The 16,401-nt window shown below is 43.7% G+C and overlaps 2 protein-coding genes across 3 annotated transcripts; one reads left to right on the top strand and one right to left on the bottom strand.

The window, feature by feature from the left end:
* Positions 1 to 424: 424 nt before the first annotated feature.
* Positions 425 to 3,352, bottom strand: psme3 (proteasome activator subunit 3). Its single transcript, XM_077549993.1, has 10 exons — positions 3,166 to 3,352; positions 2,283 to 2,315; positions 2,144 to 2,206; positions 1,786 to 1,890; positions 1,663 to 1,711; positions 1,480 to 1,598; positions 1,247 to 1,383; positions 1,111 to 1,165; positions 940 to 1,026; positions 425 to 864 (listed from the first exon to the last, which is right to left on the bottom strand). Exons 1-10 carry the CDS (start codon positions 3,205 to 3,207, stop codon positions 784 to 786), a joined length of 771 nt encoding a protein of 256 aa, XP_077406119.1. The 5' UTR covers positions 3,208 to 3,352; the 3' UTR covers positions 425 to 783.
* On the top strand, positions 1,593 to 16,348 carry nbr1a (NBR1 autophagy cargo receptor a). 2 transcript variants are annotated; one of them, XM_077549969.1, is made up of 22 exons: positions 1,593 to 1,953; positions 3,880 to 3,942; positions 4,024 to 4,042; positions 4,186 to 4,208; positions 4,768 to 4,950; positions 6,050 to 6,127; positions 6,197 to 6,459; positions 7,026 to 7,145; positions 7,280 to 7,594; positions 7,933 to 8,095; positions 9,230 to 9,478; positions 9,614 to 9,724; positions 9,795 to 9,870; positions 9,948 to 10,058; positions 10,973 to 11,155; positions 11,337 to 11,438; positions 11,520 to 11,632; positions 12,894 to 13,291; positions 13,458 to 13,534; positions 13,904 to 13,982; positions 14,052 to 14,151; positions 14,984 to 16,348. In XM_077549969.1, exons 5-22 carry the CDS (start codon positions 4,798 to 4,800, stop codon positions 15,173 to 15,175), a joined length of 2,883 nt encoding a protein of 960 aa, XP_077406095.1. In that variant the 5' UTR covers positions 1,593 to 1,953; positions 3,880 to 3,942; positions 4,024 to 4,042; positions 4,186 to 4,208; positions 4,768 to 4,797; the 3' UTR covers positions 15,176 to 16,348. The 2 variants fall into 2 exon arrangements, with proteins under 2 accessions (XP_077406095.1, XP_077406094.1); XM_077549968.1 differs by lacking the exon at positions 1,593 to 1,953 and adding an exon at positions 3,397 to 3,642.
* The last annotated feature ends 53 nt before the right edge of the window (positions 16,349 to 16,401 follow it).

Here is a 16,401-nt window from a genome sequence, read left to right as displayed (position 1 = left end):
TGTAATGAGTAAAGAAAAAAATTAAAAGCTGTTGAATGGAGAAAATGTAATTTCAAAATGAAACTGCAAACACAATGTGCACTTTACCTCACATCAGCAGAGGGTAGGAAATTTGAACCCGAATCCAATCTGACAACTATTGGCCAACATGTTAATCTACTAATTAGATGTTCTAGTCATAAATGGTCAACTAAAAAGGATTTTGTAAATATATTTTTGGGCAGATTCCTCCACGAGGCAGCTTTAATGTATATTTACTTTATTTTAATCTCATTGACTTAACATTTAAATATAGAACATTTGAAATGTAAAATATTTACTCCTCATTCCACTATGATGTCATTTTAAGTACCTGTCCACACCACAGTGACCCCTACAGGCCAAAGCTATACTAACACAAATATGGTTGAAATAAAAATCCCACTTTTCTTAAAAAAAAAAGTTTTATTCAATAGAATCAATATTTTAATGAGGTGGAATTTTTTTTGTGTGGACCTAGAAACTGACTTGTACAACATAACATTCCTTCTCAACCACTGTTCAGATGAACAACAATTGCTCCATCATTCATGCAAGCGCAACAAATCAAACCACTCCGACGTTAACAACTTAAAAAGTACACTCTTGTTTAGAATGCAACCACCCCCCTACCATTTGGCGTCATTAAAACCGGGAAAAAAAGTCTCTTATAATAAAAAAAGAAAAGCAGGTGTCCATCTTTGTATGTATGGGGCTTGATTGTACTGAAATGACAGAACGTGGGCTTGGGAGTTTGGGCGGCGCTCAGTACAAGGCTTCGGCGTTACTGCTCCGAGGCCTCTTGATTTTCTCGATGTTCTTCAGAATCATGTCGTGTAGCGCCACCTGCGAACGGAAACAAACGAGGCGTGAGCACCCTCGAGTCGAGTCGAAGCCGCCGACTGACCGGGAAAGACGTACGTATTGGTTTCGAAGCTCCGATACGATGATCTTCAGGCTGATGTATTCCTTCTCGTCGATCTCCGTTACTGTGCGCCGATAGTCCTCCTGGCAGACAAAAGCAAACGATCATTTCTTCGTAATGCTCTCATCGGAACCAAATGTGCTTTTACTGGATTATTAAGGACTCACCACATGTGGATATTTTGCTATTTTAGAAACCAGCTTGGCTCGAGTGATGTAATATCTGCAGCAAGATGAACCCAACAACAAATTCAGGTTTTCGATTTTGGCTCGAATCTAATCCACAGATACACACGGGACCGACCTGGATATCTGGTCAAGGTAAGAGGCCGCCTCGCCTTCCACCGTCCTCAGCTCAGCCACCGTCTCCTCCTGGATGGACACCCCAAAGTTGTTTCCGTCTTCTATCCTTGGAATCAGCAGCTGCACCCACATTTTGACCTACGCGGGCGGGGGGGGGGGGGGGGGGCACAACGTAAAACTCGCCGGCCGCCCCACAATTCGCCCGCCGGCACGTTTCGTTCTGACGATGCTCACCGTGTTGCATTTCTCTATGAGCGTTCGGATCTCCGGTTTGACCTTTTCGATGAGATCCACCAGGTTGCCGTTGCTCTTCATCATCCCACCAGGCATGACGAAGACCTTGGTGCCGGTCACTGCGCAGAAAGGAGAAATTAAGTTAAGGGGGCCATACAAGCCGGTTCGCTGTGTCAGACTCACCCTTGTCCTCGACATCGCCGTCCTCCAGTTTTCTCTTTTTGGCGTTTTGCTGAGATGACGCGGATGAGATATGTCAACAACAGCAAACGTGACCAATGACGTCGCGGTTAAATGGCAGCTCACCGAATCGAGTCCATCGTGAAGGTTGGAGAGCAGGATGGGGTCGGGCACCGTCAGGTTGATATCCGAGTGGATCTCCTTCAGCTCTACAATGTTTATGATTGGCTCCTGCAAGACAAGGCAAGATGATGAAACTGGTGGATTCCACACCGCGCTCCAAATAATCACCGCGTGAGTTGCCTGCGTCATTACTATGACTTTTGATACTACGCTGCATTTGCAAAACTTTTTAAAAATTATTGTGTGGGGTTAAAATGATTAAAAATGCATTTTTTATATATATTTACATACATATATATTTACATATCACCTTAGATCAACTTTAAAAGCAATCGCATTTGGACATCCAAGCACCACTGACCTTAAGAAAGTGATCGAGTTCCAGTAACTTCTTCGGGAAAAAATTTGCAACTAGGTTTTCGGCCTGAAAGAAATGAACAACTTTGAGAATGTTGTGACAACGAAATGGAATAAAAATCTTCCGGTGCATTAATACTTACTTCTGCAGTGATACGTTCTCGAAATGCATCAACCTGAACACACAGGGGAAAGACAATTTTTACTGCACAGTAAAAATAATAATTTCGTGTTTGCTCCATTAGGCTAACCTGGTATAATTTTGAGGAAATGTTTTTTTGTTTTGTTTTTTAAATAGAGTACGCTTTCTACAGGATTGGTTTTATTTATTATGGAAAATGGATTGCAATTATGTAGCGCTTGTATCTGCACCAAAGGCTCACATTAAGAGATTTTTATTTATTTTTTAAGGGAAAAGAAAAACAGAATGGGTTATTTATTTATGAAAATTATATAGCATATAAATAACATGACATATTCAAGTCGTAATATTATGGTTAGTGAATTTTATGGGTATTTTAGCAAATGTAAACAGCTCTGGAAAAAAAAGAAAAATGTCTTATGTCTAATGATACTTAAAATCTACTACAATTAGATTAGTTATATATTCAATACAATCATAACATTGTTACACCTCTGTAGTAGTCTGCATCATCTTAAACACACACACTTATGGAAAAAGTCATTTTCACAGAACCGTAGAAAAGATGACACCATTCTTGTCCTCTGTAGGCTCCATTGGGCTAACCCGGTAGCTCGTAGCCAACAGGGCCTTTCTCTGCATGCGTTCCTAACCATTACTTTTCTAACCCGGCGAGTGGCAACAAATTTATCGCTAAAACACATTATGGGCTGTGTCGGTGAAATGTGGACAGATCGTGAGAAGTGTTGGCAGCTGTGTTGGAGTAAGCGGGAAACAAGCCGGCTAGCGCGGCCTGATCATTCACATCATGCTACTCAGAATGAAGCTAACGCACCATAGTAAACTTAAAGCTTCAGGTGAACACGCGGCAGCCGCGATCGTACCTTGGTTTTAATTTCATTGTCCACCTTGAGCAGTGAAGACATCTTATGCTGTCGGATAGGCGAAGAGCGAGCGTCCCAACAGCATTAAAATTGACTTGGGAGGAGGGGGGTAAAAACGTGTGTGGCTTTACAGCTTGCCAGCCACACTTGGTGAGCGCACTGATGACGACATCACAACGCGACGATCCCTAGAGGGGAGGGCCTCTCGTTTGCGCGGAAGTGCGCGTGCGCAAAAAACGTCACCGTATTTTTCTCGACGCAGCTGACGATGTAAACAAGAGAAGACAGTCGAGCGCAACAGGGAAATCGAGCGCACCCGCGACACCTCGGATTCAAAGGCACTTTTTCTGGGGGTGGGCTGGCGATCGGCCCGAAATGGGGCTCCCAGTGACTATAAAAGTCAATTTTCGAGGGAACGTCAAGAGATTCCTGGCGGGCGACCTGGACAAGCTGGAGTGGAGCTCGGTGGAAGCCTGGGTGAGCTGTTAGCCGAGCGTGTTGGCGCAGTTCGACGACAACTAGGCCCTGACGTGGCCTAGCCTTAAAAGTGGTCACATTAAGCCGTCAAATGTTTTATTCGGACACTTTTCTAATAAACTCGTAAGCGTACGGTAGACTTACGCGACCTTTAAGTTGAAACGACGCCACAACGGTCGAGTTTTACGTGATAGCAGCGAATGGCTGGCGATCAAATATGTTTGCTTTAATTTCCAGATCAAAGCGTCATTCGGAATTAACCACTTTCAAGTCAAGTACTTTGATGAGGACAGTGAAGAGGTAATATATTACCGTATGCGCACGTGACAGCGAGATGTTTTTGTTTTATTTATTCAAATGTCTCCCTCTTTATTTCTTTAGATTTGCATCAACAGTCAAGGTGAGAAATACCTGTTTCTTTCTCCAGAGCGGATCCATGTTATTTAGAAGAGAGAGAGAAGAAAAATGAAATAATGAGGATTCAATGTTATATTTTTTGGTTTCCAAATGACCTGATTGAGAATTTTGTTGTTCTAATTTCAGACGAGTACGAGGAAGCTATCAAGGTACTGCTGGTTTTATTATTTGTGTATAATTTTTTGTCAGGAACTAAAAAGTTGAGATCATAGATTATAATGATGCAGAGGTGTTGCAACAATGATGTCATGGCAAAACTGAAAGATGTAATTCTTTTATTATCCCTAACACAAGGGCTGAGTGATTATTTGTTGTGATTTATTTGAGGTTTTTTTTTTGTCGATGTCTTTCCAGATACATTATTTTAGCCATAGCTCATACTAGTGCATCCATGATAACATACATTGCTTTCATTAATATGGCTGTGAAAAGAGTGGAGCTAGATTACAGAAAAAAAAGGCAGTGTTGGCAATTTAAGAATTTGGTCTGTATTTTTAACAGCGGCTTTTCCAACCTCTGGCCATATTGCCCAGCCCTACCTTACATTCTCTTTCAAAATGAAGGGCGTAGTTGATCTGATGTCACAACAAGCAAACACAAACCTCACATTCCGTTGATGTACATTGCTAAAGCACACTGTTATTAAGTTCAAACTGTATGGCGGGCGCTATCATTCACCATGCGACATTGTGGCTTGTTTGCGAACAGAGTGCCGAAAAGCAGGGCAACCACCTTATCATGAACGTCTTCAAGATGAAGGGGCAGGCTTGCGGCGGGCCGCTCAAGACCGAGGTCAAAGAGCTGAAGGGCGACCTCCGACCGGCGCCGCCCTACCCGTCGCGGGTCAAGACTGTGGACAAGGGCACGCAGGTCACCCCGGAGCGCGAAGCTGTAAGGTCCCAAAAACGATTCTCCTCATGTTTGCATGTATGAGTCATATGGCACTCCGTTCAATGAGTGACGCGCGTGACATTGCAAAACAGTAGGACGGAAACATTTGGCGTGACTTTGCAACAAGTAGAGATGAAATGAGCTATCATAGCCATATAATAAATAGAAACATTTAATTTCATCATCACCAAATGAAGAACGAAAATATACCCCCTCTCCCTCAATCCAGAAGTATCAGAAAAATTCATTAAACATGCAAAAAAAAAAAATGTCCCTAAAGTTTCACAAACCTTCGCCTCTGCATTTCTTCTAAGCGCTTTCAGGCAATTGAGTCTTGGGTGAAATTAATATCGCCCATGTCCACTTCGTCCATTGCTGACAATTGCGCTATATCAGGTTCAAACAACGCTAACTTAGCCGCAATGCTAACCGGTTTTTCCACTCTATTTGTGAGCCTGTACCAAACCTGAACGGTGACAAGGTGTGCTCAGAGGCGGCTGATGAGATCACTGCAAGGGCTTCTGACCCACAAAGTCTGCTCCACCAGGTGGCTAATGGCTACTGTGGTCTCTTGAATATATTCTTGCGGTCCGAGCTTCTGCAAATCATCCGTGCATGTGATGGAGCCTGGATGATTTAATTGACAAAATTTAATTCAGCTGTTTTAGTAGGTGTGATGGTTTTTGGAGTCATATCTTAACAAAATTAGATACTTTTAGACACAGGAAGCAGTACAGTTGGGTAGAGAATGCCATTATTTTCCTTTGTTAAACCATGTCGTTGAGACTCTTACATGGTAGAGTACTTAAAGAACAGATATAGAAAATAATGCAGTTTATTAATTCAAGGCCAGTGAAAAGAGAGTGAGCGTGCCATTTAATCCCACATAAAAATGAAATATGTCATCCGCTCACTCACCCGACACGTCTAGATTTACTGTGCTAACCGGTAAGGTCATATTTTGGTCCCACTCATGTGTCCCTCATCCCATGTATGGAATGTGCTTTGATGTAACACTGTAGAAAGAAAACTGAACTGGACCGTCTTACAGTTCTGAGCTTCTCTGAAGACTATTTTCTACTTTTGGGTTGGTCCCCAGGTGACCGCCAAGGACAACAAAGGGTCCAAAGCAGAAGACGAGCCTCCTCCTATGTGGTTCAGATCCTACATGGAGAAGGTAAAAAGTCATCCTTGCGTTATATTTCACGTCCCTTTTCACCCCGCCACTAATGAACTTTCCTCACAGTTCAAAGACGAAGTGGTAAAGGAGGTGGTGGAGCGCATGTGCAGCGACTTTTCCGGACAGTGTTGTACGCACAAGCCTCCCGCGCCGCCACCCCCCGAGGCCAGCGGGCCAAGTTGCGCCCCAGTCATGGGGCCCAGGCCCGGCCCCCCCGCCACCACCGTGGGGCCCAAGCCGGGCCCCTCCACCTCCAGTGGGTCTCTTGGTTACACTCCAAACTGCAGCAGCTGCAACAAGCTGACTTCTGAAGGAGCTTACAAGTGCAGGTAGAATGACAAATCATGTGATCCTTTTGACCACCCAGCATTTACATGAGGTGCATTTACACTTGGGATGTAACAATATCCAATAAGGTCAAGATAGGATAATTATCACGATATTGTGGGAGATTGGCAATAGGAAAAAAAAAAAAAAAACTACAATCACTAACAACACTTAACTTGCTACTGCACGCACATATTATGAATTAAGTCACCTTGTGGAGGATCTCAAATGTGTTATGTTTCCCTTCAAATGGCCATTAGCGTGGGTCTTCAACATAGGTGGCCAAAAACATGCCTAATTAAAATGAAACAGCACTAATAAACTAACCACCAGAGGGCGCTGGTACTGCACAAATGGAATACAAGCTAACCTTTTTAACAGGTGCTTTTAATTATGACATGACGATGTTATTACGGCCATTTTGATATTGCGATATCACTGTATTGCGGTTATCGTTACATCCCTAATTTACACTGTCGATTTCAAGTTAGCCACTTCTTTCTAAAATTGGTCAATTGAGATTGCGCTAAGTCACTCCTCTGCTCATGTTGGCTCTTTTTCCTACTAGTGTTTGCCCGTCCTGCATTCTGTGCGAGATGTGTCGGCACAGCCACGACCCCAGCCACAACCTCGTGAGAACCAAGACGCCCCTGTCCATCCCCGAGCACGGAATGTCGGGAGAATTGAGGTAAAGAGTGACGCTTGTTTGAAACGGGGTGAAAGCTCTCAGAGAAGCTAGCTGACTGTAGCTCATGAATAGTTAGTGGAAGCAAATCTTGATAGTCAACAAAAAGGTCTTCCCCTGATAACATCCCAAACCAGGTTCCCACGGCGAGGAGACAGGACGGTGCGCAAGGCCGAGCGACAGCGCCTCAAAGCGGAAAGGAGGCAGCTGCGAGCCGAAGTGAAGGAAATCAAGAAGAAACTGAGACTGGAGAAGCGGGCCGGCCTGCAGTGGAGCGGGCCCTCTACCTCGGGCCGAGCCGCAGCCGCTGCCCTGACTAACACGGCCTCCGCCTCCACCCAGGCCCCCGCCCCGCCACCCCTGGCCGCCGCGTCAGACACGGCCTCAGGTCTCGCCCCTGCCCCGGCCCCGGCCCCGGCCCCGGCCCCTGACCCCCAGGCCTCCAGTCCAGAGTAAGCGCCGCCTGGGAGGGGCGTCCAACAAGTGCTGGGTTACCTCGAATCCAGCATGGATGCAATTTTTTTTTTTCCACGAAAATGCCATCTTTGTAATCTAGTCTGTATGAGTGTGTCGCTGGCTGCTCTGCGCTGGTGGGGAAGTGTCGGAACTACCTCGGTGTGAAAACTGCTGCTGCTGCTGCTGCTTCATAGATTTTCTAAGAGAAATGCTTTTGACCTGTTCACACACACAAATCTGGGCTCCTGGCATTTTTTGATTGGTAGACAACAAAAAGAGATGAGAGTGAGAGCGCAGGGCTGTTTTCAACAATGCTCTGTACACTTGAAACTAGGGGTCCCGGGGCCTCGCACTCCTCGTCCTTGCTGCCCACTATGGCCGCCTTGTTTCTGGATGAAAATCTGCCGGACGGCACCCGTCTGGAGCCCGGCACCAAGTTCATCAAATACTGGAAGATGAGGAACTCGGGAACTATCGGCTGGACCCCCGAGACCAAGGTACCCTTTGCACCCATCTGACCCCCCCCTTAACCCCCCCACAGAGGACAGCCTCCACACTTTGACCCCCTTCTGTTGCTTCACACTTCGCACTTTTTTCCCCTTACTGCTTACAAAAAGTTAGTGGTAGTCGGCTTTTGGATTGAATTTCAGGATGAACTGGTGCAGTGTTCACCTGCACGTTTGCGTATTCGCAAATTGAGAATTCACAAATTTTTGGGAAACTATATAACTTTGTGCTCAGGCGAAAGTTCTCTCTATGCCAGGGGTCTGCAACCTGTGACTCTGGAGGCATATGTTCTTCTATTGTGACTCTATAAAAAATATATATAAGTAGAAAGAAATTATATATATTTTTGTATTTAAATGAATTAATGATTTAGATTAAAATTAATTATTTTAAAAAAATCAGTCCACATTTTTAAGTTGTTAAAAATATATATATTTTTAAAGCTACAATAAAATGTCCAAAAAGCAAGACAAAATAGAGAAAATTACTCTAAAATGTTCATGAAATTGCCCCAAAAAGTCAAGAGAATGAATAAAAAGCCCCAAAAAAGAAAGCGTTCAAAAAGTAACCATAAAATATTCAAAAACAAAAGAAATCCCGAAAAATCCCATAAACTGTCTGCAAAATTGCCAAAAATGTCAGAAATTTTATAACAAAAAAGGTAGAAAAAATGCCAATGAATAACCATTAAATGTCCAAAGGAGGAAAAAGAGGGGCAGAAAATTACCATATGTCCATAAAATGGCCAAAAATGTCAGATATGTGACAGAAAGGAAAAATCTGAAAATGTGGGAAAAATTTAAACAAAACAATTAAAAAAAACGGACGACAAAAAAAAAAAAAATTTGGGGAAGCTGCTGTCATATTTTTTTTTAGTTATGGTGCAGCTCTAATTGTCTATTGGGCCCTCAGTAAATTAGACTCAACACTAACACTTTGTTTCCTTCATCACAATGTTCAAATGTTTTGCGGCTCCAAACATGATTATTTTCGCCCAAAATTACTCTTTTGACAGAAAAGGTTGCTAATCCCTGGTCTAAGCTAAAAAAAAAAAAAATTGCACTGCTTTGTGTGGCATTGCTATTTCGTGTATCCCATGTGTGTGTGTGCGCGCGTGTGCCCAGCTGGTGTTTATGTGGGGCAACCTCGGTCTTGCTTCGGAGGAGAGGAGGTCGGTGCCCGTACCCCTGCTGCTGCCGGGACAGGTCGGCGTGGTCAGCGTGACCTTTGTGGCGCCCGTGATGGAGGGCACGTACACCTCACATTGGCGATTGGCGCACCGCGGCCACCAGTTCGGGCCGCGTGTGTGGTGCAGCATCGTGGTCGAGCCCGGCAACGGCCTCAACACACTTCAACACCACCGGAAACGACTAGTTAGTCATTGATCCATTTTTTAGGACACTGTGATTATCTTTTTTTTTCCCCCTCATGTGTGGAGATTAACAAAAAACAACCACTGAGGTCAACGAGATGATGCTAATGTTGCTAATATTTGTTGTGCTTGTCAGAGGGAGCAGCTGAGGACGAAGGATGAGGAGGTCCGGGCCAAGGAGAACTTGTCCGTGGACATCAGCCACAACGGCTTCTTCCTGCCGTACATGGACCTGCTGACCGCTCAGGTGCGCACCTCAGACCGCACACATACACGTATAAGCAAAAATGGTTTCAATGTTATATTTGCTTCTTTAGGATCTTCTGTCCTTTGAGTTGATGGACATCAACATTGTGCAGGAGTTGGAGAAGGTTCCTACCAACACTCCCGTGGGTAAGACCAGATGTCCTGCTGTGACAACCGTTAACATAGAAAAAGTACACATTTGGTTTTGTTTTTTCCCCCCTTAGATCTGACACCCTGCATCTCCCCTCTGCCCCATGATGCACCAGGGCCAGAGAAGGTGCTCGCTGCTGAGATAAAAGACGACACGCAGGTCACAGGTGTCCGAAAACTTTTTGGTAAGCAGCCGAAAAGTGGAAAACGTCAACATTTCTCGACAATAATGTGTTTTAAGTGACCTCACTAGTCATGATTATGATTAATATTACATTTGTGGAATATGAGTTATGAAGCAAAATCCAGACATTTTTATCCATCTCAGGGGGCGGCCATTTTGCCACTTGCTATCGACTGAAGATGACATCACAGTTTCTCAGGGCTCAGGCCACGACCAATCACAGCTCACCTGTTCTCTGAAGCTGAGATGTGATTTGTTGTTACGTGAGACCTGAGCAACTGTGATGTCATCTTCAGTTGACAGCAAGTGGCAAAATGGCCGCCCCGGAGATGGATAAAAATGGCTGGATTTTGGTGGGGGGTTGAGTCACTTCCCCTTTAACTCATTTACTGCCATTGACGGCTATAGACGTCAAAAATTCATTCAAACTATTTCTATTAGTTTCACTTTTTTTTTCTCACCTTTGTTGACAAGAGTATGAAAAGCTAGAAGAAAATGTATTGTACATTTAGAACAGATTTGTGAAATTTGTGATTAATCTCGAGTTAACTAGTGAAGTCATGTGATTAATTAAAATAAAATAAAATAATCGCCTGATGCCCTTAATTTAATTTAATTTAATTTAATTTAATTTAATTTAAATTTAATTTAAAGAAAAAAATATTAAAAAAAATTAGGTGCGTCAGACGATTACATTTTTTTATTGTAATTAATCGCATGACTATATAGTCACGATTAATCACTATTTTTATATCTGTTCTAAATGTACAATAAAAAAAATTCTCGGTTTTCATACTCTTGTTAACAAAAGTGGAAAAAAATGTGAAACTAATAGAAATAGTTCGAATGAATTTTTTTACGTCTTTAGCCGTCAATGGCAGTGAACGAGTTAATAAGGATGTTTGTCGTATAAAGGAGGAAAACCACGGCACCAGAGAGAGCCGTGGGTGGTGGCGTATCCGGACGGCGAGCGCGAGGAAGAGATCAGCGGCGCGCAGTTCCTGTGCGAGACGGTCATGCGCTCGCTCACACTGGAGGAGGCGCCCGACCACAGGCCAGTGCGCAGGAGCCAGCAACATGCCGGCCGCCAGCCGCAGGGTGAGGAAGCAGATTGGGTACATCCTGATGTGATGGTTTCAGGAAAATGGAGGAAGTAGATTAGCATTCGCTTTAAAAAGCGGGTTAACTGGGACTTCTTCACACACATTTAATATTTGGACAATGGAAATGCAAAAAAAAAAAAAATTATTGTGAAAATTGTTTATTTGCTCACTCGCAGTTGTCTCGCGTGGTCCAAGTTTCGGCCTTGAGAGGGAGCCGCCGCCTGAAAAGGGCGAGCAGGAAGGAAATGAGACTTGCGTGCTAACAACCACACCACCAGGTTGGCACAACTTTCCGCTTGAAAATGCCTCACGTGTAATATTATGTTATGACACGCGTATTTTCTATTGTTCCCAAAAAGCTGCGACAGAACCACTTGATGTCCTACCTGCTGATCCGCATTGCGATGATGAGGATGAGGAAGATGAAGATGCGAAGGATTGTAAGGAAGAGAAAGTGGACGACTGGGATGAGGTAAACAACCCAGTCAACTTACATGATGGCATGCAACCTTGTAACTAGACAACTCCCTGTTAAATGGCATCTCAAACCAATCTAGTAACTAGTCAACATTCCTGTTGTCCAATGACTGGACAACTTTGTCAACTTCTTGGTACACGATCACGCCACCAATCTGTTTTTTAATTAACTTCTTGTTACATAAAGCAGCATAGTCAACTTAGTATCTAGTCAACCTTCTGTTACACAATAACTCTAGTCAACTCCCTGTTGCCTGATAGCTCAACCAGCCTAGTAACTTACTAGTCAACTTCGTTTTACACCCTGACTCTAGCAACCTTGTCACTAGTCAAGTTACCTGAGACCTCCAACAGCTTAGTAACTACTAACTAGTCATCATCTTCTCACGTACTCACTCAGGTTTGCTAGTCATCTTCTGTTTCATAATCAAGTGCAACCTTGTCGCTAGTCAATTCCCTGTTGCCTCCATCAACTTAGTAACTACTCATCATCTTCTTCATTTATACATGATCACTCAAGTTTGCTAGTCAACTTCTGTTACATGATCACTTACAACCTTGTCACTAGTCAGCCCCCTGTTAAATGGCATCTCAACTAGTCAACTTCTTGTTGCCCAATGGCTCGAACAACTTCAACTTTCTCTTATAATCACATGATTGCTCGTCAACTTCCTGATACTCCAACCAATCTAGTAACTAGTCAACCTCCTGTTACACAATCAGTCTAGTCAATGTTATCTGATAGCTTAACCAGGCTAGTAACTAGTCAACTTCCTGTTACACAATCACTCTAGCAACCTTGTCACTAGTGAACTCCCTGTTAAATGACATCTCTAGTAACTAGTCATTTACCTGTTGCCCAATGACTCGAACAACGTCAACTTCCTCTAATAATCACTCAATCGCTCGTCAACTTCCTTTTAACTAAAACCGAACTAGCAACTAGTCACCCTCCTGCTACACATTTACTCTGGTCAATTCCCTGTTATCTGATACCTCAACCAGGGTAGTGGCTAGTCAACTTCCTGTTCGATGATCACTCTACCAACCTTGTCACTCACTTACATGAGCACTCGAGCAACTTCCTGTTCGGTGACAAATGTTTGTAGCCACACCTTTTCTGCTTATGGATCAAATCAAGCTCAAATGTTTGCTTTCATGTTTCTGCCTGTCTTCATATAATCTATCGCAACATTCCTTTGATTTTTTTTCCCCCCTTCATATATTCATCTAACCTTCCTCCTGGCGTTCCTCAGGTGAGCAGCCAGACGTCGTCGTCATCCTCCTGCGACGACTTCATCATCGTCCTCCCCGACTGCTTCGACACGACTCGTCCACTGGGGGAGTCCATGTACAGCTCGGCCATGTCGCAGCCCGACGCCGTCGTCACCGCCACGCTGGCCAGCCCCGAGCCTCTGCGAGAGGAAGACTACGCCTCGGACACAGGCGGGGCATCGCCGCCGCCGCCGCCAGGAGAGGAGGAAGACGACGAGCAAACGGACGATGACGAAGACCTGGCATGCGACGGCCCGCCCTCGCCCGCCCTCACCATCCACAGCAGCGTCAACCAGATGCTGTGCGCCTCACAGACCCTGGATGCCGCCACGCTCACACCGGAAGTGATTCCCCCGCCGCCGGCCATCTACTCGCCCAGGTGAGATGAGCACTTCCTGTTTAGCCTGGGCAACTTCCTGTTAACGTGATCACTTGATACGCATCCTGTACATTGAGCACTTAAAGCTATCTTGGTGTGGTAGTCAACTTCCTGTTAGCTGCTTATTGTCGCTAATGACCTTATTTGCGCTTGCTTGTTGTCTCAGGTCCGAGGCTTTGTACCTGGCAGAGGACGCTTGTCAAGAGGTAGATGAGTCGCACACGCCGAGGGTCCACGCCAACGGTGAGGGACGCTAGTTATAGCATATTACACTCTTTAAAGATGTTTTTGGGAGAGATTTTTGTTTTTTAAAGGAAAAAAAATGTTTCTACTTTTGCATAGCATGATCACTTTAATTATTTAAAAAAAAAAAAGTGTATTAGGACACACTTGTCAAACTATTAAAAAGCAAATTGTATTAATTCTTTGTTATTGTGTGAAGAGGATTTGTCTTATTTTGGGTTGAAAGAGGAAACCCAGTGTGGCGTGTAAAGGAAACGTGGCTAGCACGATTCGTTGTCTCAGCAGAAGGCGCTCTTCCTCTTTTCGAACACTTGCATGTTGTTGTTTTTCCCCTCTTCTCCGTTGATCCTAATTATGCAGTTTCATCAGGTCTGTCCAGATCCGCTGGATCAGCATCCAGCGCCTTTGAGACGTACAACCCCAGGCCCGGCAACGCACTGCAGCCCAGGTCCTCATCATCATTTAAGACAACACAGGAGGATGAATTAAGACTCAAATATCTGTTTATATCTTGCAGGGGTCAAGGAGGCCTCACCGAGGGCCTGGTCAAGGGGGCTCTCTCAGTGGCGGCGTCCGCTTACAAGGCTCTGTTCACCGGGCCCAACTGTCCCATACAGGTACATCACCTCATGCTGCCTTGGAGAAGACCGGGATGGGGGGGGGGGGGTCACATGTGGGGAAAAGAGTTCCAGCCAAAACAATGTTGAATGTGAAAAAAATATTTACCAAAATGAAGCCCCCCCCAGTTATTAAAAATGACACTTAAGTTTTGCTATATTTTAATTGGATTGGATTCAATATTTTATACAATTCTAATAAATGTTGTCAATTTTGGGCCGATATTCATTTTTATTTTTACATTAGTAAAAGTGACCAAAAAAATTGGCGTCAGAATTTTTATAAGTACAATTAAAAAGTGCCCTATTGTTTTATACAGTAAATATTTTTTCCAAAATTTCACAATATCTGAAATGCTCAACTTTCACTTATCTTGGTTTAATTTTTAACAATAACAAAATGTGCAAAGAATTCCCATGCTTAGCAGCATCTATTATAAAATTTCAATAGTTACCTGTAATTAACAATTATAAATTGATGTCTTATCGTCTGTCAGATTTTTTAAAGGGGCCGATAGTGTCAGAATTTTTATAATTATTTTTACTTTTTATATATATATATATATATATATATAAAATTTGCTTTTTTTTTAAGATTTTTAAAATTCTTTACTGTGTTTATAAAAAATTGTTTTATTATATACTTAATAATTTCAAAATTTCTGGAATATTGTGGTCATTTTGTACTGCTCCTGTAGATGAAGAAATTTTCAAAATGTCAATTAAAAATATTATCATTTTTGTGATATAAGCATATATCATTTGACCCTTTTTTTTTTTTTCCAGCAAGGCCTTATCAACCAGCCTTAACGTGTCCTCCCTCTCTCTGCAGCGCGGTGTGGACCCGGCAGCCCGACAGGACCCGTCCCTCATGGCCATGCTTCTAGAGATGGGCTTCCGGGACCGACGCCTCAACCAGCGTCTGCTGCGCAAGCACGGCTACAACCTGCTGCACACCGTCAACGAGCTGGTGCAGATGGCCGAGGACGCGCCGCCGGCACGCGCCATCCAAGCTCGCCACTAGGGCGCACAACGTTGTCGGGGTTTTTTTTTTCTTCTATTATTGCCTCTCTAATATCATGTTGAGACATATTTAAAAGGTGAGCAGAGTATCGTCGTGTTCATTTGGACCAAGCGTGATAGTGAAGAGCTGCTTGTAGGTGAAGTTTTAGTGTTTTTATATGGACGTCTTTTTGATGGGCTCGCACTAACGTCCCTTTTCCACTGCATGGTACCTACATGACACGTCGACACAAATTTCTGCTCAGACAGGGTTCCAAATACATGCTTAATGTTAGCTTGATCTTGATCCACAGTCTGCCCCAAACTCCTTTTGGATCCATTTTTCCTCCTTTACTGAGATGCAAAGTACTATTTGTAATTTTCTAGTATCTGTTCAGACGACAGGGTTCCAAGTGTAATTGTAAAAACACACTTGTTAGCTTGAGCCATAGCGCCAATCACCTTTGAAATCAAATTTGCCTCGTTTACTAGCATGGTGCGTTCAATGCGGCGCGGTTCCCCGATCCGGGCCGGTACGCCGCAGTGGAAAAGCGACGCGAGTACGAAGGAACTGTTGATCGTTTGGTAGGAAAAGCGCAAATAGCAACGCGACCCTTTCTCCGTGTAACCGTAGTCCACTTTGCCTAAACAATGCAATCTTTTTGTATCCAAGTACTGTTCTCTTTTAGACGTTGACGTGTGGAATGTATACAAAGAATATATACCGAAATATATAATCACCGCGGGAGTTTCGAGTGGTGTTCCGGTGGTCCGCTTGACGCCTTCTTCCCGCTCTTTCACCAAAACCTAGCGAAGCTCGTATTAGCAACCTGAGATGTCTCCGCAAACAACACATTCCTCAATTTCCAACGGTACCAACACCGTTTATGATTATTACCATCATTATTAATGCCTTTTTATCAAGCATATTCATCATTATCAGTTCATAGAGTTCCTTCTTCTGCGGTGTGTGTGGTTTTGGAGCAGATTTCCTATTCCGATATCGGCGCGAGTGTTTTGTGTCAAGAGTTCCTATTTTATCGACGTGAGAGTGGTTTTGAGGTTACCATGTGTCGTGTTGTCCGTGTTGTGCTGAATGTTAGGATAGTTTTGAAAAGTTGGGCTTGTCACATCTTTTGCAAACACTTTCACAACCCTTCTGCTATAGATCCCAAAATAAACAATTTGCACATGGCTTGTATCTCACGCGTCCGTTAATTCTTCATCCTGTTTTTGTATTTAGAAGTA

Source organism: Vanacampus margaritifer, chromosome 18 (genome assembly GCF_051991255.1).
Source record: "Vanacampus margaritifer isolate UIUO_Vmar chromosome 18, RoL_Vmar_1.0, whole genome shotgun sequence".
Classification (NCBI taxonomy): Eukaryota; Metazoa; Chordata; class Actinopteri; order Syngnathiformes; family Syngnathidae; genus Vanacampus; species Vanacampus margaritifer.
The sequence above is the reverse complement of the archived record's forward strand: the minus strand, read 5'-3'. Positions and strand labels throughout refer to the sequence as shown.